The sequence below is a fragment of the Ictidomys tridecemlineatus genome, chromosome 6, assembly GCF_052094955.1.
Source record: "Ictidomys tridecemlineatus isolate mIctTri1 chromosome 6, mIctTri1.hap1, whole genome shotgun sequence".
Taxonomy (NCBI): domain Eukaryota; kingdom Metazoa; phylum Chordata; class Mammalia; order Rodentia; family Sciuridae; genus Ictidomys; species Ictidomys tridecemlineatus.
In genome coordinates, this window is record NC_135482.1 from 108,187,703 (window position 1) to 108,211,638 (window position 23,936).

The 23,936-nt window shown below is 36.1% G+C and overlaps 1 protein-coding gene and 1 long non-coding RNA gene across 3 annotated transcripts in view; one reads left to right on the plus strand and one right to left on the minus strand.

The window, feature by feature from the left end:
• The window catches only part of Dcp1b (decapping mRNA 1B), a 50,731-nt gene that overhangs the window by 23,879 nt on the left and 2,916 nt on the right, over positions 1 to 23,936 (plus strand). For both annotated transcript variants that reach the window (XR_013423209.1, XM_005333988.5), the window contains exons 4-8: positions 8,171 to 8,237; positions 10,521 to 10,656; positions 18,454 to 18,582; positions 20,522 to 21,394; positions 23,565 to 23,813. Coding sequence is in view for 1 of the 2 variants with exons in the window: in XM_005333988.5 (XP_005334045.2) it covers positions 8,171 to 8,237; positions 10,521 to 10,656; positions 18,454 to 18,582; positions 20,522 to 21,394; positions 23,565 to 23,813 (1,454 nt within the window). In the remaining variant the exon portion in view is untranslated. The remainder of the gene's footprint in view (positions 1 to 8,170; positions 8,238 to 10,520; positions 10,657 to 18,453; positions 18,583 to 20,521; positions 21,395 to 23,564; positions 23,814 to 23,936) is intronic.
• The window catches only part of LOC144364983 (uncharacterized), a 37,425-nt gene continuing 30,639 nt past the window's right edge, over positions 17,151 to 23,936 (minus strand). Inside the window, exon 3 of the long non-coding RNA XR_013423212.1 lies at positions 17,151 to 17,326. This is a non-coding gene — a long non-coding RNA (uncharacterized LOC144364983). The remainder of the gene's footprint in view (positions 17,327 to 23,936) is intronic.

Below are 23,936 nucleotides of genomic sequence, written 5' to 3' on the forward strand. Positions count from 1 at the left end.
ACAATTATGTAAAACTGGATTTATTTCCCTACATTAAGTAATTCACTTAAAGAATTTTCAGTGTGTTGCTGGAATAATTGACATTGCATATAAATCTTATATTTTTAAGATAATTTAGGTACTTGTACATGTAAACTTGAGATTACTATTATCTGACATGACTGGAATATAAATATAGTAGTTTTCTTCTAGACCAAGTTACTATTGGTTACTTTGTTCTGTGTTCTTTCATAATGAAGAGAAATGCATTTGACTTTGCAGATTTGTTGTATACTTTGAGCTCTTGCTTGCTAGTGCCTGACAAGTAGTTCAGAAGAATGATATGTGGTAGAATTGTTGTAATAATAAACACACATAAAATGAGTATATTAGTGTCTACGCTCATATCCTAATGTAAAATCCCATCAACATTACTTATGCCTACAGATGTGAAGTATTTGAGGCAAAAGAAACCCAAGTGAAGTTACAAGGAAAATAGAAGGGATATTATTAGTTGCATCCTCATTCTGTAATCTCTGGTAGAAGGTGTCATTGAATGGTAGAGGTGTCTAACTCATGTAGGCCACAATGCTTAATGAAGCCAGAATTGATATTAGCAAGGATTGCCCATGATTTGAGCTTTAAGTCTTCACTTTCAGTTTAACTCAGCAGTTATTTAAACAAATAACTCTGTTCCACACTAGTTGCTGTGCTGGATACATTAACATAACCCTACCCTCCAGGAGTTTATAGCCTAGTGAAGGGAACAGATATATAAATACATATATATATATATATATATATATATATATATATATATATACACACACACACACACACACAAAAGTACACAATACTGGGTCTTCAAGGATGAATAGGGGTTCAAAGAAAGGAAGATGTTTAAGGAAATCCCTGTTTGGAATTTGTGGCCTAGGAAATTTTGAAATTAACCAGCAAGGTTATGAACAAAGTGAAAAAATAAATTTATGTGGCCAAAAAAGCAGATTAAGTTGTTGCTATTTCTATTTATTATTAACTATGGGTTTTCCTACTTCCTAATTTTTTCAGAAGTTTCTTGACTCTCTTAAATCTCTTAGAGATTTCCCCTGAAATAAAATTAGGAATCAGTACACAAGGTAGAAGATGCCACCTGACTTTTTGTGACCCTGAAGGTAATAGCAAAAGTCAACATTCTCAATTGGGGAGGGTATGGCTTCTGTGTGGATTAGAAGATCTAATGACCTAGCATGCATTTGTTATAAAGGAAAACTTTCTGAAAGATAAATCCATCTTTTACTAGTATACTTATAGTGTACTAGTACATATTAATTTAATCCACATTAGCATAATACTTTAGTTACAGGTTTTTTGTTTACCTGTTTGTTTTTAATGGTCTTAACTTTCTAATGAAGTTTATTTAGAAAGGGGAGGGTTGTTTTTACTGTTCAGGTTTTCTACTGTTTCCCCCCTAATGCTCATGAGTATTAGTCACCCATAAAATAGAAACTGCTTCTCATCTGCTGTGAACCTTCCAATATCCCAACATCATGGGATCACTGATTTGTGAGGTGCAGTAAAACTATGTCACATGAAAAGAACCAGACCCAGAACCAAAGATAACAGTGTTATGTAGACTCTCTGTGGCTGGTGAAGATTTTGTTTTACAAGATGTGTCCGTGTTTGGTTAGTAAAGCCAAAGCAGAAGGTGAATGAAAGAACATTACTTTAAAGGCATTAAAGAACACACCAAAGGAAAGCATTTTTTAGCTCAGACATTCCAAACTGGGTAGAAGCACAGAATCAGCACAGAGCCAGCCAAGCATGGCCTGTTTCCCATCTATGGATGCCAGTTACATAGGCAACAAAATTGCTGTTCCGACACTTACTGCTGTAAAAATACTGCCCCTACTAGAAATCAATCAAATATTAAAATGATTTTTTTTTTTACTACTTCATTTATTTCTCCTGGAAGGCTGGAAGGGGCACATATTTTAGAGAAAACAGAATCAAGAAAATGACTGGCTAACCCTTCGAGCCTTGTTAGATCACAGGTTCTTCGTTAGCAAAATAGGTTACTGAACTGCACACTTCTTAGTTGACTAGCAGTTCTGAAATTTCACGGTTATAGCTTCCTAACTGTTAAAGTATCTTTCAGTCTTCTAAAGGGTGAGACTGCATGTGCCTGCTGCTTACCACCAAATCCTAGTCATCATCAGTATCGTCCAGCTTGTAAAAGCTTGAACAAAATAAATGGTGCAGTTAATCAAGAAATACTGTATTTAAACAAAGTCTCTAAAATAGGCATTCACACCAAATATATGATTAGATGCCTTCATCTTTACATTGAGATTATTATTCTAGTCATTTGAGAAAGATTTCTTGAAAATAATGGAGTCTGAAGAAATTTTCTTAGAATTTTGCTCTATGCCAAAATGCCCAAAAGAGATTTGTGTAACTCGTCACTACCATGTTTCCATGGCTTTTGCTAGTAAAAGAGAGGACCTGTCAGCCTTCCAAGAAAAACACATTTCCTTTTCCTTTTGACAGGAATAAGTGAAGGGAGGGAAGGAAGCAAGAAGGGACAGAAACAGTGAGCCCAAGCCCCACCAAAGCAGACAGCCTGACTATTTAAACTTTACCAGGCATCACTTAAACTAACGATAACATGCCTTCTTTTTAAAATTTACACAAACATTAGCCCAAATCCTTGTTAAATGATTACAAGCTACCATTTATGATTTGGAGTGGAAAGGTATTTGGGGTAAAATATAGAACAAATGCTAAATATCTTGGGCAGATTGAATAGAAATATTTGTTAGAAACATAGACAGAATGGGGTAAATCTAAAATGAACTAATGCACCATGCTAATGAGAATCAAAGGGTTCCAAATGAAAATGTGCATTTAAGTGATATTTGATGTTGGCTGTAATGACCTCCTAAGTCTCCTCTTAAAATTTGATTAGCTTGCTATTTTTCCACTAAAGAAACTTAAAAGAAGAAAATTCCATTATTGAATATAATCAGCTTGCTCTCTGTCTTATCTGTGTGTACACACAAAGTTCAGACTTGAAATCTAATATAGAAATTTTCATCTCCCTGATCTTTCTCACAGAATTAAAAGGAAAATAGAAGATAGGTGTTTTACTATATAAAGGCAGTGTTGCATTCCTTGTTACCTGAAATATCATCTTTTCAGTTGAAAATTTTCAAAGAATAGCATTAACCAGGATTGCGCAATTTTAGGCAAAATTTCACAACTATGCTGCTAAAGTCCCCATTAAATAAAAGAGGACTGCTGAAGAGATGAGTCCTTAGAGTGGAAAGCCATCAGCCTGTGACTAGGTATCATTAGGCTGTAAAGAGTAAATTTGTAAACATGTTCTTCCTATTCTTCACTTCACTTTTGGTTTCTTACCTCCAGGAGAAATGTAGAAACAGTTGAGTTGAGCTTCATGCACCAATGTACCCTTGAACTTCACCTCTGTTTCGGCAGACAGGTGACTGGAGAGCGGCTGATATGCAGGTGTAGAGGGCTGAACAAATGCTCGGAGCATTGCAAATTCCCAGATGTGTACTAATAGGTTGATTTTAAAACTAAACAAATATCCTGCTTGTGATCTTTTCTCCTTGTAATGAAACTATTCCTGTAGTGACATTTTGGAGCCACAAAAGTTTACAAGGTCCATACAATGGCTGCAAATTTAGACTATTTTTAAGTTTTAGAATTCTAAAAGCACACCTTTTTGTTTCTTGTCTTTTCCTACCTTCCCTGCTGTGCTTACTGCCAGAGTCTGGACAGGCCTCTCACCCAGTGGCTTTACAGGAAACCTTGGATTGAAATGTGAAGTTAATGGTTTTTGTCAGCCTGTCAGTTCATCACCTCCAGAAGGCATGATGAACTCTGGTTTTTGTATATCACCACGAGCTGTTCTGATATGCCCTCTTGTGTAGAAGAGTGATAGGTTTGTACAGAGGTTGGTAGACCTTGGGCAGAAAACTTCAGTTGGAATGTGCACTTTAATGGAATTCACAGCTCCTTTCCCAGTAGAATGCCTCTCAAGTTGCAAAACTATTTTAGGGAGGAAAAAAAATTTAGAACCAGTTCTAAATTTTATCTTGGTGCCACCTTTCAGTGGCCAGGACAGTTGATAAACCTATTTTTTATCCACCCCACCCCACCAACACGCACACGAGCTATTTAAACTTTATGTTCGAACTAAATCCTAACTGGGATGAGAAGAGTTATTTCAAAATGATCCCATTTTAAAACCATGTTGCTTTAAAGATAAATGTTCGGGTCCTAAAGCAGTCTCCCTGGTGTCTTAAATAATTACTACAAACCCATTCTTTTTTTCACTCTGAGTTGACATTTGAAAGATGTTTTTCTAGCAATTTCTCTCCATAAATCTGTATTCCAGTTATCTCATGGTAGTGTCAATGTCAAGTCAAGCTGCTTTTCTGTTGTATCAACAGTTTCCTTGGCATCCTACCCTTGTGAAAATCTAATTGCTTATGTCGAATGCCATAAGTGTCTAATATTGAGAAGAATGACACCCAAAATGTTTCTACTAATAAAGTTAACAACACCAATAGCTAGCTTTTCCTCTGCCATTGGGCCTTCTGTTTCTTGTTTTATACTGTGTTTTTCTCCCTTTCTATCACCTTTGTCCTTTGATAGTTTTGGGAAACTCAGTATCCAAGGAAAGAATGTTTTCCCTGGAGCCAAAAAAAGAACAGAGCAGGCTTCTAGGATTGTAACTAAAATTAAAGCCACCAAAACACACAAACTAATTCCAATTTATTAAGTGGTTGAACATCAATGATCCAATCTGCTTTTACCTACAAGAATAGGAGAGTAGGAGGGTTGGTGTGTAGGAATCTTTGTAGGGAATCAGGAGCAGGGAATGAGTGCTGTGGACTGGAAACAACCTTGAATGTGAAGTTTCCAGATTAGCATTTAAAGATCTTGAGATGAAAGAATTTTGTCTGGTACAAAAACTATCACCAAGAACACATCACATTGTGGCATGTACCTGTAATCCCAGTGGCTCAGGAGGCTGAGGCAGGAGGATCATAAATTCAAAGTGAGACTCAGCAATTCAGCGAGACCCTGTCTCTAAATAAAGTGTAAAAAAGGGCTGAGAATGTAGCTCACTTAAGCGCCCCTGGGTTCAATTCCCACTACCAAAGGAGGGTGGGGGAAGGGAACACAGCAACTTCAGAACTCAGATGTTGTTTTCCTTAAAAGATTGTCAGTGTACTAAGGAGGAATACATTGATGTTCAACCACTTAATAAATTTGAATTAGTTTGTGTGTTTAGGTGGCTTTAATTTTAGTCTGAATTTTATCTAAGAGGTTAACATGCATCAAGAAAAAGCTGGGATTTTTGTGTCCACTTTTATCCCCTTCAAATATAGGTGGGTAGAATAAAGATTCCTCATACACTGAGAATTACACAAAGTTTAAAACCTCATTGCCAACTCTTGGCAAGTTAATAATTCAGATTCGTAAGTTCCTCTTTAAGATCCTTGCTTAAAATAGCACTCACAAAACATTTTCATAACTTTTGCTCTCTGAGTTTTTACTGTCAAGAAGCAGAAGTTTCATACCTTGGCATTGACCAGGAAAGTGGGGGGGCACGGTAGAGTTAAAATATCCCAGCTGTTTTAATGACAAAATAATATTAATATAAATAAATATTTTGAATTTTTTTATTTTAAAAATGTTTTCTTTTAAAATTTTTATTTTGTTGGTCTTCATTGTTCTATCATAATATTGTTTCTGTTTTCAATGAAGATTTCAAAAATGCATGTATAGTTAATACATTATTTACATGATTAATACCACCAGATTCTCAACTAGATATTTATAAATGTATTTTGGAACTGTTTTAACCTTTACTTTATAAAGATGGTGGAGATAGGCATATACTAAATTTACTATATAACTCATTTTGAAAAATTATAGGAGAATAGTGACTATATTATACATTCTTTCAGTACTAAATGATTAAATTATAGTCATATCTAATCTTTCAACAGTTGTAAATTTACTGTACAGACATTTTAGATTTATTATTAAGTTTTTTTTAAACTACCCTATCCTAAAGCTCATAAAGCCAGTTTTTTAGTTAACATATTTCTGAGAGAAGGGGAATGGAGGGAGGTTTCTAGGCATAATCTGAGCATCAGGTTTCTGAATATTTAAAAATAAAAATGAAATGTGTTTATGAAATATGCAAATGGAGGACAGAAACAATGATGTCTTGAAGCCAGGAAGTTTAGAAATCCTAATTTCATTTTCAATCTATATTCATTTGTGTAAGAAGCATTTACCAAATGCCTATTGTGTTAAGGTGCTATATTTCCAAGGAAATAACTTTATTTAGACTTTGTGTGTGTGTGTGTATGTGTGTGTGTGCGCGCACGCGTGCACAGGAACAGGACTACTAAACATGGCTGTATGGGCTTAAAGAATTCCAATAAACAAAATAAAGATACTGTTTCCAACTACAACTAAAAAATAAATGTTTAAAAAAAAAGAATTCCAATGCTAGATTTTTATTTTATTTACTTTTTCTTTCCACATTTGTATTGGTGCTTTGTAGTTCTACATAATGATGGGATTTGTTGTTACATATTCATACACACACAAAATATAACAATATAATTTGGCCAATATCATTCCCAGCATTTCCCCCTACCTCCCTTCTTCCGGTCCCATGTCCCTTTCCTCTAGTGATTTCCCTTTGACTTTCATGAGATTTCCCCTGACCTCTGCACTTTTCTTTTACTTTTTCTTCTCTAGCTTCTTCTACATATGAAAGAAAACATACAAACCTTGACCTTCTGAGTTTGGCTTATTTTGCTTAACTTAATGGTCTCCAGTTCCATTCATTTTTCTACAAATGACATGATTTCATTTTTAGTTATGGCTGAATAAAATTCTGTTGTGCACATATAACACATTTTCTTTATCCTTTCATCTATTGATGGACACCTAGGCTGGTTCCATAGTTTGGCTGTTGTGAATTGGGCTGCTAGAAACATGGGTATGCATATGTCTCTATGTTATGATGACTTTAATTCTTTAGGATAAATACCAAGGAGTGATATAGCTAGGTTTTATGGTGATTCCATGCCTTGTCTTTTTGAGGAACCTCCATACTGATTTGCAAGTGGTTATACTAATTTACCATCCCACCAACAATGTAAAAATATTTCTTTTTCTCCACATCCTCTCCAGCATTTATTGTTGTTTGTATTCTTGATGACGGCCATTCTGACTGATATATGAGATGAAATCCCAGTGTAGTTTTGATTTGCATTTCCCTACTTTCTAAAAATGTTGCACATTTTTTCATATATTTATTGGCCATTTGTATTTCTTCTTTTGAGAAGTGTCTGTTTAGTTCATTTGCCCATTTATTAATTGGGTTATTTTTTGGTATAGTTTTTTGAACTCTTTATATAGATATTAATCCTTTGTCAGAAGAGAAGCTAGCAAAGATTGTTCTCCCATTCTGTGGGCTCTTTCTTCACATTCCTAATTGTTTCCTTTGCTGTGCAGAAGGTTTTTAATTTGATATCGTCCCACTTACTAATTTTTGACATTATTTCCCGAGCTTTAGGGATCCTATTGAGAAAGTTGTTGACTGTGCCTATGTCCTAATGTTGACCCTAGATTTTCTTTTAGGAACTTTGTAGTTTCTGATCTAATTCCAAGGTCTTTGATCCATTTTGAGTTGTTTTTTGTGCAGGGTGAGAAATAGGGTCTAGTTTCATTCTTCTACATAAGGATAACCAGTTTTTCCAGCATCATTTTTTGAACAGTCTGTGTTTTCTTCAATGTATGTTTTGGTACCTTTGTCAAGGATCTGATGACTATAGATGTGTAGATTTGTCTCTGTCTTCTATTCTGTTCCATTGGTCTGTGTGTCTGTTTTTATGCCAATATCATGCATTTTTTGTTACTGTAGCTCTATAGTATCATTTGAAGTCAGGTATTGTGATGACTTCTAGTGCTAGATTTTTAAGCTTCACTCCAATATTGTCTTCATTTATTTCATAATTATTGAATAAATTAATTTAATACATAAATTATTAGGTATTTTAAGATGGAAAGGAAATTTTTTTTCTATTTTGTGGTTTTGAGGATGCTCATACTTTGTTCAATGTGTTTTTTGCAGTGTCCATTTATGGAATTTGGTTTTACGATAAGGAAGAATGCCAAAGAATTGCAGAGCTTATGAAAAAGTAAGTGTTGAAAAGCTAAATATTTTTCAGGACCTAATGCTTTTGTTGTATTTCTAAGTGTCTATAACTGTGCCGTAATCTTAACAGGATGCATCTCTTATAGCAATCATTTCACAGTGGTCAAGAAAACATTTATTACTACTTAATGAATGAAAAGTAGACATAAGAAATGATTTGCTACATTTCACTAGATTTATCATCTAGAGTGACTCAACTCATTTTGTTCTGCCTATGTGAAATACATGAAATATAAGTTGTTCCATATGGCAGTTTTCCTTAATATTTTCATTTGTAAATTTGCATTTTTTTTTGCTTTGAAAAGTTGATCAGTAAAAAGAACATTCAGTGCCATCCTAAAAGGCTGCTCCAGATCCTCTAACATTTTCCATTTCCTTTCTTTCCTAAATACTTGCTTTAACTATATGTCCATGTTTGTAGGAGCTCTGAATATCCTCCCATGTCTCAAGTGTCAAACACCAAGTACTTAAGATAGTCTTCCTGTTCTATCTCTGGAAAATGGTTTACATTACTGCCTGACTTCCCACTCTTAGCTTCCCTGATTGCATTGAAAGGAAAGCCCAAGTAGCTGGGAAAAGTAGGTAGGCCTGTAATCCCAGCAATTTGGAAGGCTGAGATTCCCAGTTCGAAGCCAGCTCCAGCCACTTAGTGAGATCCTCAGCAACTCAGTGAGACCCTGTCTCAAAATAAACAAATAAAAAAGGGCTGGGATGTAGCTCAGTGGTAAAGTGTTCTTGGGTTAGATTTCCAGTATCAATTAAAAAAAGAAAGAAAGGAGAGCCCAAGTAAGCATGCTATCTTCTCTGATTGGTTTACTTTGATCAGTTCCTGAGCCTAGGGCTGCTCACTGTGAGGCAGTTATTTCCCTGATATTTATGAGGATGGGTAAGAGACTCAGAATGAAATATGTTTCCTACGGTGCTGGCTCTCAGCCTGGGACTGGACTAAGTCAAGCACATAGGATAGCTGCTGCCCACATGGATGTGATGCTGCAGCTTTGTCTGCAAAAGAACCAATTTCCATTTTAAAATCCTGAGGCAGAAAATTATTAAAAAGTGACCCCAAGAAGATGAAAAAATGGGGAACCCTTTTTTTATTAAAAAAAATTGATTCCTGAAAATCTAGCTTGCAAGAGCTAATTTTAGATAACTAGCTCAAGTTGCAGATGGTGATTAAGTGTGTTCAAACTGGTATTTAACAACATAACAATGAGTTCCTAGAACATTCACGTTATTGTAAATCGTGCAGTGGATAATAATAGCAGGATTTTTCATATAGATTAAAAAATACCCTGTAACTCAGCCAAGAGGCCATGGTAAAATTGTCAGCATTCTGCAGTAATTGCTTAACAGCTCGGTCAGGAAATTGATTATTTACTAGCAATAAGCAGCCAACTTGTGGGAACAGACCCCTGTCCCAGTTAGAATTAAATCTCTCAGTAAATTCTCAGATCTCTTTTTACCATAAACTTCATGACAATAATAAAAGAATTTGAGCTGAAAGTCAAAGCACACAAAGTGAAAGGCATTTTTCTCAACATTACCTTGCAACATGTAGGAGCAATCTGGTCTCCCTCTGTGTTGTTTTCAGGGCAACAAAATACACTCTTCATTTCATTGCCGTAAGCGCCTTTTAAAATGCTCCTCTTTTCAAAATTGGGATGAATTCTGCACTGAGTCTCTACTGCCAAGGAAGTATAGGATTTGAGCCGCTACACTCAAACTTGCTTTGGCTTCAAGGCACTCTGAGACAAGAAAGGAGAAAAAATTTCTCTTTGTTGTGCAGTTTCCTCACTACTTGAAAACTCTAAATAGGGCTTTCTTAGCAGTGAATGACAGAGTCCTTTCAAGTGCTCTAAACTAGGAGCTGGCAAACTAACTTCTGAAAGAGAGCAGATAGTGAATATTTTAAGCTTTTCAGGCCATATGATCTCTCTTGCAGCTACTCAGCTCTGCTACAGTACTAGGAAAGCAGCCTTACACAATGCAGAAACAAATGAGCAGGGCTGTGTTTCTAACTTTCTTTACAAAAATGGGTGGGGCACTGAATTTGACCTGCTGGTTATAGTTTGCTGACCCCTACTCAATATTCATAATGTAGTCAATTAAGACCTCACCTCTCATTTTTCTTCTTTGAATTCCTGAAGTGTTATTTCTAATATGTTTATAAGAGGATGAAACAACTGGGTAAGAACTGGGATGGTTTTTAAAGCCATTTGTGTTAAATCAGTTTTCCTTATGTGGCTCTTTCCCTCTGTTTTTCTAGCCTAACTCAGTATGAACAGTTGAAAGCCCATCAGGGAGCTGCAGCAGGAATTTCCCCAGTGATGCCCAATTCTGGAGAGGGCAAAGAAGTAGATATCTTACGAATGCTTACCAAAGCCAAAGATGAATACACAAAGGTGAGCTTTTACCCTTTCTTGTGATACATACTTCAATTCCATTATGGGAATATTGTCATTAAGAAAGACTGGTCACTATTCCAAGTAAAATTGCATGGAAAACAAAATGTTTATTTGCTTTTAGTAGGCTAACGGAAACTGCTTTTAAGTGAATTAAAAGACTATTGAGAAATCAATAGTCTTTATATAAACAAACAGCATCCAGTTAGAAGATGCACTGGGAAAGAAGACACCAATAATAGGGTAACAAGGGGCTATGGGCACTTGCCTGGCATGTGTGAGGCACTGGGTTTGATTCTCAGCACCACATATAAATAAATAAAATAAAGGTCTATCAACAACTAAAAAAAATTTTTTAAATAAGTAGTGACAAATTGCATAAAATCCTTTGTAATAAAATTCATCCAAAAAATGGACAAAACCTGAAGAGAAAAACTTAATAATTTTTGGAAAGCATAAAAATAGACTTGAACAAATATGCCCTGTTTTCAGATGAGAAAATTCAACATAAAGCTCTCAGTTCTCCTTAAGTCCATAAATTTGAAGTAATCCCTAAGCAAGTATCACTGGTTTCTTTTCTCCTCTTCCTCCCCCTCCTATTTTTCCTCCTCCTTGTAGAGCTAGACAAGTTGACCATAAGGTTCATGTAAATAAATATACAGGGAATAATAACTGGAAAATCCCTAGCAAAGAACAACAATGTTGGCAAGGGTGGGGATGAAGGGACACAAAGGGATAGGGGTGGGAGGCAGGGGCAGAACAACCTCTACCTGATATTAAAATTTGATATTAAAAATTGAGTTCTAAACTTTTAAAACAATATAAATTGATGGTATTGATACACAAACAGCCAGATGGATCAATGGAATAGATGAGAAGGTCCAGAATTAGACCCAAGTGTATGAGAAATTTAGGATCTAATAAAGGTAACTATTTCAGATACTTAAATGGATTTTTAAATAAACAAATTGTTTAGGCAACTTGTATTATTTAGAAGAGTACAAAATTGAATCTATACTTTATACCATATGCTGGGGTACATTTCAAATGTGTTAGAAATTCATATAACAAAAGAAAACTTACAAGGATTTCTTTGCAGTCTAGGAATAGAGAAATCTTCCTAACTGTGTCTTAAAAGCAATTAATTTCAACTACATAAAAATAAACAGTGAATATTTTTTCAAAGTTTTAAAAAAGAAGCAAAGTGAAAAATTATAAAAACAACAGAGAAAAAAATTTGTACCTAAAAAAATAGGAAGTGGGCTAATTTCCCTATTTTATAAAGAGCTACCAAAAATTGAGAAGTAAAAGATTAATCCTCTCTAGAAAAATGGACAAAAATAAAATTAAGAAGAAAGAAAAGAAAAATCTTAGAATTTTTATTAAACTAGCTAAAATAAGTATATGTAACTGAATATCATATTATAACATAATTACTTGGAAAAATAAGAAAGACTTCAAAATAGTGTTAGTAGGTTATATTTTAAGGGGCAAAGAAATTATGAACTTAAGTGGTTTTAATGTTAGTAGGAATATTAGAATTATAATTTCTCAATTGTCATGGATATAATAAATAAGAAATTACATTAATGTGTCTGGAGCCAAATCCTCTGTGTAAGAGTAAAAAAAAAAAAGAAATCAAATAAATTAAGTTAAAACTGCATAATGTTAAATATTATTAGTTCACATTTTGTTTCTTAACTATAGAAACAAAGAATACTGAATCCCCTGAAAAGATCTAGAAATACATGATAACCCAGTAGCAATAAGTATTTTTTGTCCCACAGTGAAAATTTGTTTTTATTTTTATCTTAAGAGTGTTTTTATCATTAAAATATCTTGTTCAACAATTCATATCTATGTCATACCTGTGATTAAGTGTCTAAGGAGCAAAGAAACTCAGTACCTGCCCTTACTCCTTTGACTCACTTGACAGCATGTTGGATGCCCACAGATGTAAGGAGTGCTAGAGCTGGGAATCCAGGAGCGGATGACACAACCTCCTGCCTTTCAGAATTTTACAGTTGAGTGGACCAATAATCACACCTTAATAACAATACAGAAAATGCAGTGAGAGAAATGTGTTAGTCTATGTAGACTCTGGCAAGGATTTGTGATAATCCAGAGGAACAACTTCTCAGGATTCTTCCTTAGAGGAGATTCTGTAATAGATTGTCCTTTTTTATTTTTAATAGTTTCCAATGCTTTTACTCACATGATTTTTTTAAAATTCTAATTTGTTATGTATGAAGCAGAATGCATTACAATTCATATTATACATATATGACACAAATTTTCATATCTCTGGTTGTACACAAAGTAAAGTCACACCATTCGTGTCTTCATTACATGTACTTAGGGTAATGATGTTCATCTCACTCCACCATCTTTCCTACCCCTAGATGAATTCTAGATAGAGAACTAAACACTTCTGTCACCCAGATTGTTATTTCTAAGTATTATTTCTCCCTAAAAGGTATCTGAGGTCTTTGGAGAAATTTCAAATTGCAGGTCTGGGATAGTAAAGCCACACATCACTTTATACTATACCTGTGGTTTGGACTATTTCCTCCTTCATTTTGTTTGCCTTTCAGAATCCACATATCCTTCCAAGCCATTTTTTACATGGAATTTTTCCACATTTCTTCAAATTACCGTCCCGGTAAACCTTTCTTCCATCTGTGTTGTTCTCTCTCCCCCACACAGTCTACTTCTCTGTAGAACTTATTTTGTTCTTTCTCATTTATTACATTTAAATCAACTTCTCCCACAACATTATCAATTCATTGAGATCAAAATAACATTATATTTATCTTTATGTCCCCATAGTTTTGTTGTTATAAAATGTTGACATGAAATGCAGATGTTTAATTAGAGTACAGACTGTTTTTCTATAAAAATCAAATACATTATTGTCATGTATGTAAGAAATAAAAATAAATAAATAAAATACATAATGTCAGTTGCTCCCACTATGAGACAAATAATAGAAGAAATTATTCCTTTCTCCATTAGCAGCCATATGATATAATGTAACTTTCTAGAAGCACCTGCATAATCATGTAGGGGTCTAAATGCTTAGTTTTTCACTGAGTGGTGTATGAACCCTTGGGCTCTTTAGGCCTTTGACAACATGGCCTTGGGTTATTCTTAACCCCATTATCTTCTACAAATATTTGAAACTCCTGCCAAACAGAATAGCAATTTCGCTTTCTGGAAGTGCCTTCTTGTCTTTTCTCATGCTGTCTCCTCCCTTTCTTCACCCAGTCACATACGATCAACCTTTCAAGGCCCATTTCAAGTGTTTTTTTCTCTGTCACTTAACCTGACCTAAACAACTAGAGGTGTGTGTCCCCTATTAACTTCCACTGTCAGGTAACCTTTCTTCCATCTGGTTGTCCCCTCTGCCACACACAGCATTTCAGGAAAATAAGATCGTAAGTAAAGTGGTTCTGAGGTATAAAGAAAGGGGGGAAATGGAAAGAGAATAAAGAGAGAAAGAAAATAAGATTTTCTTCAGAATTCTTGTGGATAAGTGAGTCCACATTATTGGAAGTGTCTAAGAAGAGATGGAAAGATTACCTATTGGGAATGTTATAAAAGAATTTCACTTTTCTAGGTAACTGTTAAACTAAGACTTCTGAGATCCTTTTCAATTCTAGAATTTTTTGGTCAGTTTTATTTTTTAAATTATTTTTTATTATTTGAAAAATAAAATTACATATATTATTGTATATCTCATGATTTTATACATGTATACATTATGGAATGGCTAATCAAGCTTAATTAACATGCATTACCCCATATATGTAATATTTTTTGTGAACACTTAAAATCTACTCTTTTAGCAACTTTCAAGTATGCAATATATTGTTTTTAATTATAGTCACCATGATACACACAAGATGTCTTAAGTTTATTTCCTCCTTTCTGATTTTGTATCCTTTAACCAACATCTCCCCAGTCCCCCCACCATCAGCCTCTGATAGCCACCATTCTACTCTCTGCTTCTGTGAGTTTCATTTTTTTTAAATTCCACATAAAAGTGAGATCATGTGGCCTTTGTCTCTCTGTGCCTGGTTGATTTCCTTTGACATATGACCTCAGGATTCATTCGTGTTTTCACAAATGACAGGATTTCCTTTCTTTAAAAGGCTGAATAATATCTCATTATGAATATATACCACATTTTCTCTATTTGTCTGTTGATGGACACTTAGGTTGATTCCATATCTTGGTATTATGAATAATGCTGCAATTAACTTGGGAGTGAAGTTATCTCTTTCACATATTGATTTCGTATTCTCTGGATATATACCCAGAAGTGGGATAGCTGGATCTTATGGTAGTTCTATATTTAATTTTTTGAGGAACCTCCATATTGTTTTCCATAATGGTTGTACTAATTTACATTCCAACCAACAATGTAAGGGTTCCCTTTTCTTCACATCTTTACCAACACTTGTTATGTTTTGTCTTTTTTATAACAGCCATTTTAACTGGAGTGAGGTGATATTGTGGTTTTGATTTGCATTTCCACCTATGTTGGGCAAAGTTTTACCATTGAGCTACACCCCAACCTGAGCATTTTTTAAATATGCTTGTTGGCCATTTGTATATCTTTTTTAAAAAAAATGTTCCTTCGGGTCCTTTGCCCATTTTTTAAATCAGGTTATGTTTTCTTACTTTTGAGTTGTTTGAGTTCCTAACATATTTTATATATTAGGCCCTTAGCACATGTATAGTTTGCAGAATATTTTCTTCCATTCCATAGGTTATGTCTTTACTCTGTTGTTTCATTGCTGTACAGAAGCTTTATAATTTTATATAATCCCATTTGTCTATTTTTGGTTTTGTTGCCTGTCCTTTGGGGCCATAGCCAAAAAATAAATAAATAAATAAATAAATAAATAATTGTTCAGACTGATGTCGTAAACCTTTTTCCATATATTTTTGTCTAGTATTTTTGCAGTTTTAAGTTTTAAACTTAAGTCTCTGTAGAATTCCTCATGAAAATCCCGAGAAGTAAAAGAAGAAAAGTTTTGAGCTATATTTAGGTATATGATATTGGTAAAGTAAGGCCTAGTGACACAACTTTTTACAGAAAGCTAATAAAACAATATAAACATTTAATTTTTGCTAATATTTTATGCTTCTTTAGAAACAACTTTCTATGAATCTGCTTTAAAGGACAATATTAATTTGTGTGCCATCTCCCTTTACCTCTTCCTTATTTAACTTGTAGTTGAAATTCAAGCAAATAGTAAAATAACCTTTAAAAAGTTCAATAAGAAAAAGAACCAGCTTCAGCAGTGATGTGTGGGTTGTACAGTGAGGTTCTGGATATTTAGTAGTGGACTGTATTTGTTGACTTAAGACAAGAGTCCCTCATTTTTAGATAGAATTGTGATTTATTTAATTGTCTCTTTTGATGTTCAATGAGGAAATTCTAAAATGTGAAAAATAAAAGGAAAAGATACATATACATAATGGAATACTATTCAGCCATAAATTTAGATGGCATCCTTTTATGGATGGATCTGAAAGATATTACATTAAGTGAAATAAGCCAGACACAGAAAAACAAATACTACATGATCTCACTCATTTGGAATCTAAAGGTAACCTCAGAAAATATAATAGGGTTATCAGAGACTGAAGAGGAGAGGGAGGTTGAGGATGGGAAGAGATTGGTCAATGGGTACGGTGTTACAGTTCAGAGAAATCAGTTCTAGGGTCCTATGATACAGTGAGGTGACTGTAGTGAACAATACTGAACATTTTAAAATAGCTAGAAGGGAGGTTTTTATATGTTTTTGACACAAGGAAATGGTAAATCTATGAGGAATAGATGTACTAATAAATCTGATTTGATCATTAAACAATATATATTGTATAGAAGCATTACATTGTACCTCATAGGTATGCACAATTGTTATGTATCAACTTTTAAATTTTTAGTTAATAAAAGAGAAAGCACCTATAATCCATAACCCAAAATGTCAGCTTTTGGCACTTTTATTTTATTTTTTTTTCAGACATATCTCTTGGCCCAGACACATATATTTGTGTATGTGTGATTGATAAAATGGGACGTAGCTTTTTAGGTTTTAAAGAAATGCTTCAGGTTCTCCATGAAGAATCCATTACATATGTTTTCAAAAGCTGTGTTTTTTCCCAAGTATTTTAAAGTTATTTGGATTAAAAGAAGCCTAGAAAATTAAACAACTGGAAAATTAGCTACAAAGTACTGAGGTGAATAATGTTTAATTCTGAGCAATTTGATAGGGAGCAATTTTTATAAAGCAATGCCTCTCAGAGAAGTAGACAGTTGTAGTAACATAGAAGATAGTTTCTAGAGACACAGTAAGTGGAAAAAGCTACCTAGGAGCATAAAGAGAGGCAAACAGCCTCTTGGCCCATCTGGATATCAGCATGGGGAAGGTGGGAAAAATATGTTTTCTTTGCTTGAAATTTAGTTCATAGAAAATTAGTGAAAGTAAATATCTACTTTATTGCAAATAGAAAGCAAAAATGAAAGGTATTTCACACGAAAGTCTTTTAAGTGACTATATCTCAGTAATATTCTTGTCTTGCCTTGTTGGTTATCCGTGTCGTAGAATAGTTAGGCCAGCTGACCATCAGCCATACCATCACCATCATCATTCACCTAAGAATAAGAAATAATACTTTTATGACTCATAAAGTGATTTCACATCCCATTTAATACTAGGGCCACACACCCAAATGATTGACAGAGTTCTTGAAAGAAAATAGAATGTTGTATGGTTAACCTTATAAATCTTAAGTACACTCAGTAGTAATATATCCCATGCTCCTATATCCTTGAATTTAAAAATGTACCCCAATAACTGGAAAACACATTGGGAACCTTGGGTTCCTGAGGGATAAGATTGTGTTTATAGCTCGTTCTATATCAGGTACAGTGTCTTGTAGCCTGAGGCCTGGACTATACAGTTGAAACTAATGATGCTGTAGAGAATCTATAGTACAGAAGGTAGTGTTTTTATAGTGTTTTATTTGATGCTTTAGCAAAGTAGACACCAACATCATGTTGTTCTCCTTTTGTTATGAATCCCACTGTGTTAGCAATTGCATGGTTGGTTAGATTAATGGATGTTAATGAGTCAGCATTTGAAATGATAAGGCTTGTCTCTTGTCTCTTTCTCTTTGAAAATCTAATTTGTAGTGAGTGGCTCAGAACACTCAGATTTGAATTATTGTGTTTATGCAAGAAGCCATTTATTAAATAAAGATGATATTAGTAATTTTTAAATCAGTGGTTTGAGTCAGCTCTTATTCTTGGTTTAGTTGCATTGATGTAATATATTCAGTAACTCTCCCACAAATGGAGGGGAAACCCTCTATTCTATTCTAGACATGTTATTTAAGGAATAGTTTCTGTAACTATTTATCATTGAAAAGCATTAGAGCATATCTTTTAAGACTATTACTTACACAAGTAGATAACCTTTCAATTATACAAGTATTTGAGAACTCTAGACCCTAGGCTGATGTTGTTGACAATAGTTTAGGGCACTGAATTGTACAACTAAGAAAAATTAAAATTAAAATTTGATTTATACCCAAATATAGCTCAAACCACAGAAATTTAAGAAATTATCCCTTGTGCATGAGACCTATCCAAAGGAAAAAAAAATCATCTACCAATTAGATAAGAAACAGAAGGTGTTTTTTTTAAAAAAACAAAACAAAACAAAACACTAAGGCAATCTTTTACACCAAAGATTGAGATGTTTGTTTTTTCCATTTCAGTGTAAAACCTGTTCCGAGCCAAAACAGATAACGAGTTCATCTGCCATCTATGATAACCCTAATCTCATCAAACCAATCCCAGTAAAACCCAGTGACAACCAGCAGCAGCTCATACCTCAGCCCAGCCAGGTAAGTTCTCTGCTTTTTTAATCTCAGCCTGTCTGTGAAATTCTTAAAGAACTTTTACCCAGAGTATATCAGCAGAGGGCCTGGTGCCATTGAAGAATGCTGAAGGTCAATCTAGGAAAAATTTCAAGTTAAAGTTTTTTATTATTAATGATTTATTTTTCCTAGACAGAGGTTAAAGTTTTTACTTTGTGTATTTACCACCTTCTGTGCTCATGTCTTGTGGACTTGAACGCCTTAGAAGATACTTGTTTTAAAAACCATCATCAGATGACCAATAACTATGTCTGAGGCAACAGAAACATTTCCCACTGGTTCTATATTCTTTCTGGAGTAGGTGGTTTCCAAGGTCACTGAAAGAACAACCACCAAAGCTGCAAAACTGAATTTAATATTTCTTTTTTTGGAGTGGGTATGAGGGATTGAACTCAGGGGTGCTGGGCCACTAAGCCATATCCCCAGCCCTATTTTTGTATTTTATTTAGAGACAGGGTCTCACCAAGTTGCTTACAGCCTCGCTTTTTTGCTGACGCTGGCTTTGAACTTGCAATCCTCCTGCCTCAGCCTCCCAAGCCGCTAGGATTACAGGCGTGCACCACCATGCCCGGCAGTGAAGTTAATATTTCTGAGCACTTCCTTATGCCAAGCATAGGGCTAGGTAGGAACTATGTGAAGAGAATGGGGTATTTGTTCTCGATGAGCTCAGTGTTTAAAGGAGTGATTTAAAAACCTCCTGTAGAGGGAGGAGGGGAGGAAAAAGGGAGGAAATGAAAAAGGAGTGAGATGATAGTTATGTGCATGTATGAATATGGTATAATGAATCCCAACATTATATATAATTACAATGCACCAATAAAAAATTTTAAAATAAAAATCCCCCGTAGACCTGATAACTTGTCACTGTATTTGCAATTTAAAACATAAATGTGGCAGCTTTATATGCAATTTAAAAGGTAAAAAATAGCAGATTTTTTGTCAGTGTATGTTTATGTATTATATATATGTGTGTGTATGTGTATATATATATATATATATACATATATATATATTTCAGAATAGTACAGCAATAACAAAACTTGCTAATCTGAAAGCTTCATTTATTGCAAATATAGTGTCTGTCATTTAATTATGGTTATTCCTGATTAAAGGTTTTTCTTCAAGGAATTAGTTTAAACCAAAATTCTGAAAATGAACAGGGAGCCAAAGATGAAGACTAAGAAGTCTTTTCTCATTTCTTTTAGCTTTCTTTTTATTGCTTTCCATGGAAATTTTTATTATATTTTAATAGAGAAACCAGAATATATTGACTTTAGAATGGAGCTCATGTTTTCTTAATGCGACAGTGCAGAAGGTGGCCGAAAGAGGTAGAGTCGATCCAAAGAGGAAAAGAGGAGCTCTCTAGCTGGCTGGCCAAGACACAGTGTACATATCTGATAACTGTTCTTTAAAAAGCCACTGGCATATAGTTGAAAAGATCAAGTTGTAGTAAATGACTTGTTTCTTTCCAGCTCTAGATTTCTGTAATTCTGTGAAAAGCTATCAGGAACCTAAACTCCTCCTATTTCTGTGTATTCTCAATACCTTTGTACTCTACAGGCTTAAGTGGACTTCCTGTGGTAGAGAGTGTTTATCTGTTAGTATATGTAATTTTGTCCCATAGTAGTTTCCAATCTATGAACCCCAGGCCCCCTCGAGGATCACATGTCTACTTTATCAATCAGCAGACATGAAAATATAATGACTATCTTAGGGGTAAGAGGGTATGAAAGAATTTGACATTAAAAAGAAAGTCTCAAAATTTTCAAGTTTATAATTTTTTCATTCTCTCTAATTGATCCTTTTTAATAGAATAAATCATCAGTTAGGTAAGTTATGTTTTGTATCCCTCTTCCATAACCAAATTGTGTGTGAACCCATTTTCAGATATCTTTATTTTTTCCAGACCTTAGACCCTGAACCCCAACACTTATCCTTGACAGCTCTGTTTGGGAAGCAGGACAAAGCTATCTGTCCAGAAACTGTAGCACTCCCCCACACTCCCCAGCAACAACAGCAGCAGCAGCAGCAGCAGCAGCAGCAGCAAGAGAAATTTCCAGTTAGGCAGGGAGTTGTACGCTCCCTGTCCTATGAGGAGCCCAGACCTCTCATGGAGAAGCAGCTTTGTCCAGCCATTCAAAAACTCATGATCAGAAACACGGACCTGCACCCACTGTCAGAGCTGCCTGAACAACGGCCCTGTGAGAATGGAAACTCCTATTCTGCCAGGGAAATTATTCCTGGACCTCTCCAGCCAGGGTCTCCCCATAACATCAGGACTTCACATGCTGGGCACAGCACTTCCAGAACACAGAACCTGTTAGAGAAGCTCCAGAGTACCCCAGGGGCAGCGAACAAGTATGACCTTAGTACACCAGGCCCTGTGAGCCCAGCTGCCCCCAACAGCAGCAGAACCTTCTCTGCTGCCACTCCTGTGACTCCAGCCAAGGACCTGGCCCAGCCACAATTGGTGTATTTCAATGGCTCCCTTCCACCTCAGATGCTAGGACATCAGGCTCATGGAAAGGGACAGTCCACCCTGCCAAGACAAATGCTCCCTGTCTCTGACAGTCAGACGAGCAGCCCTGGGGTGATCTCCCCCCAGGAGTTACTGAGAAAGCTCCAGGTTGTACAACAGGAGCAGCAGCTACAGACCTCTCACCGTCCAGCCTTGGCAGCCAAGTTCCCTGTGGTGACCCAGAGCTCTAGGACAGGCAAACCCTTGGAGCCATGGATCAACAGGACATCCAGCACAGAGAAGCAGGCTCCTCTTTTGCAGGTAAGTATCGACTACCACCCCACCACCACCACCCCCTGCCACCAGATATCTTATCACTATGATGCAGTGAAATTTGCAATCTGCTTCTGCCGTAGGAGCCAGGTATCATACACATTGCTGTTTAAAGCCACCCCTATGCATCTTCTTGGCCTTACCTCTCTGCCTGGAAGGAGAAACTTTGCTTAGCAGTGTGGAAGCTCCCCCAACCCCCACACTTTAGCACTTGTTTATTTGTAAAGTCAAATCTTCATTAAGCTATAAGGTCTAAAGACCAGCACAGACATAGAAAAGAACCTATCTTTACCTATGGAAACTAAAAATGGCCTGGTTTAAAATCACTCTGAAATATCAAACATCTGACTTCTTGTTTTTCTCTCTACAGTTATTGCTTGTTCATCGATTTAGTAAATGATTTTGAGCACTTCCTACATGTTGGGCATTGTGCTCTACAACAGGAGAGAGCCAACTCCCTACCCCCTATAGAGCCCACAGTCATGTAGATCCTTAAGTAAGCAGAAAACACCTCATAAAAGTAACAACCTATTTTATCCACCTCTAAATCATCATAGCTTAATGAAGATCAGGGAAGGGTTAAGTGTGCCACCTACCTCTGCTCTCCATACACAAGCTGCCACAGAGGGGAGAATCTTAGAATTTTTAGAAATATTCTAACCTTTTCTGGGGAGATGGTTCTGTATATCCATCAATAACTGGGAATTGTGAGAAAACCAGAAGCTGCTGGTTCATCTGCCTGTGGTGATATCTGGAGATCTGGCTTGGGATAATGTTCTCTTTGGATGGCCACAAAATCACTGAAAATATAATGGTTTAAAAATCAAAAGTTCCCCCTCCTTATAACACATATTACCACTGGTCTTTTTGACATGTTGTGTAATGTAACTTAAAACAGTTCTTCAGAAAGCTTTTTTGAAAACAAAGATGTTGGCTGTGTGCCATAACTCTGTGTACATGAAATACTGTGTCTAGATCTTTTCCCTTTTTTTTTTTAATTAAAATCCCCAATCTGAGTGCCTTCTAATGACGTTTATAACTCACCTTCACCCTCATTTCAGCATGACATTGTCCCCCTTTTAAAATGTCTTTTTTTTTCTCTTTGATGACTTAGAATTAGAAAAGTGGGATTAATAGTCTGATTTAGATTTCTGCATATATAATTCTCTCTTCAGTACTCACAAATGTCAAGAGCCAAGTAAGGAAAGTGTACATTCTGGCAGCCCACGCTGTGCTCTTCCTAATGCTGTGACTCCTCCCGTGGGGAGCATCAGTTCTCAGCACCTCTCCTCAAAATATCAAATAGGGACAAGTTAAAAGAAACAAACAGCCCATCTTCCTCTAGGCCAGTATCTGCTAAAAAAAAGATGCCAAGGGAATGATTATAAAATTATAGCAATTTCTATATCGCTGGCTTCTCTACCTCTCTTCTCATGACCTCTTTGAGAGTATTCGGAAGCTGAGAAATAACATCCCTTTTTCTTACCTGAGTTAAAAACACATGATAACTGTAGGAGTTAGTCAGACAGGGATCAGAATGTCACTTGCATAACTGGAAAAGCCACTGGGAAACTTGGAACTTGGTTTTAGGTCTATAGCCAAGTGAGTTAGACACACTTACCCAGACAGACAGGTCACCAGCAGTGCTGCCAGCATGTCAGCCTGGAGAAACAGAAAACACTCCACAAGCAGGCGGGTCCTATCAGGAAGGGACCCGAGGGAGTAAACCCCACAAATCATGGTCCCTCCTTGTAACAAATGAGTGAGGCAGCAGAGGAGCGGGAGAAGTGCCCCAAATAAATACATGCAGCAACTCGCATGGTTGCTTGGATTTTTAGGTTGGGGCAATGGACAGCACCCTTGAGGAAGACCAGCATTCCTAAATGCATATTATCCCAAAGCCAAGCTTTATATGCAGTGGGAATACAACAGCTGGCAGAGTGACTGTTCCAGAGCTGCTTAGTGATGCCAAAGGAAAACACTTAAAGAATTGAGCAGACATCAGTTATCTCATAAGTTTTTCCCACCTGGTGGAGCTGTGAACAATTAATACTGAGATTCACTGATATCCACCATTGTACACAAGGGGCCTCTGCATCTTGAGTTTCGGTGGGCTCCTCCTTAATCCTGCCTGTGTGTATGTCTTTGTTGTGAGCAGGTCATCTCACCTCAGCGAACTCCTGCTACAGTGGCTCCTTCTCTGCTCATGTCCCCCATGGTGTTCACAAAAGCCTCCAGCACCCCACCGAGGGAGAGGGATAATGGGCTCTTGCTCCTGGGAGGCCAGGAATCACCTGCTGCCCCCACCAGCCTCCTCCTGCCCCTGCAGAACCCGGAGCCTTCTGTGGTAGCCGGCAGCCCACTCACCAGGCTGCAGCTCCAAGAAGCACTGCTATATCTGGTTCAGGTAAGAGGGCCCTGTCATCTCCCTTCCCTCCTTACCCAACCTGTGGACCTACTGGTTGTGGCCATGAGATATAAGCGGATGCCTATTTAGTCCTCCCAAGAACAAGAAGGGAGCCTGTAACAA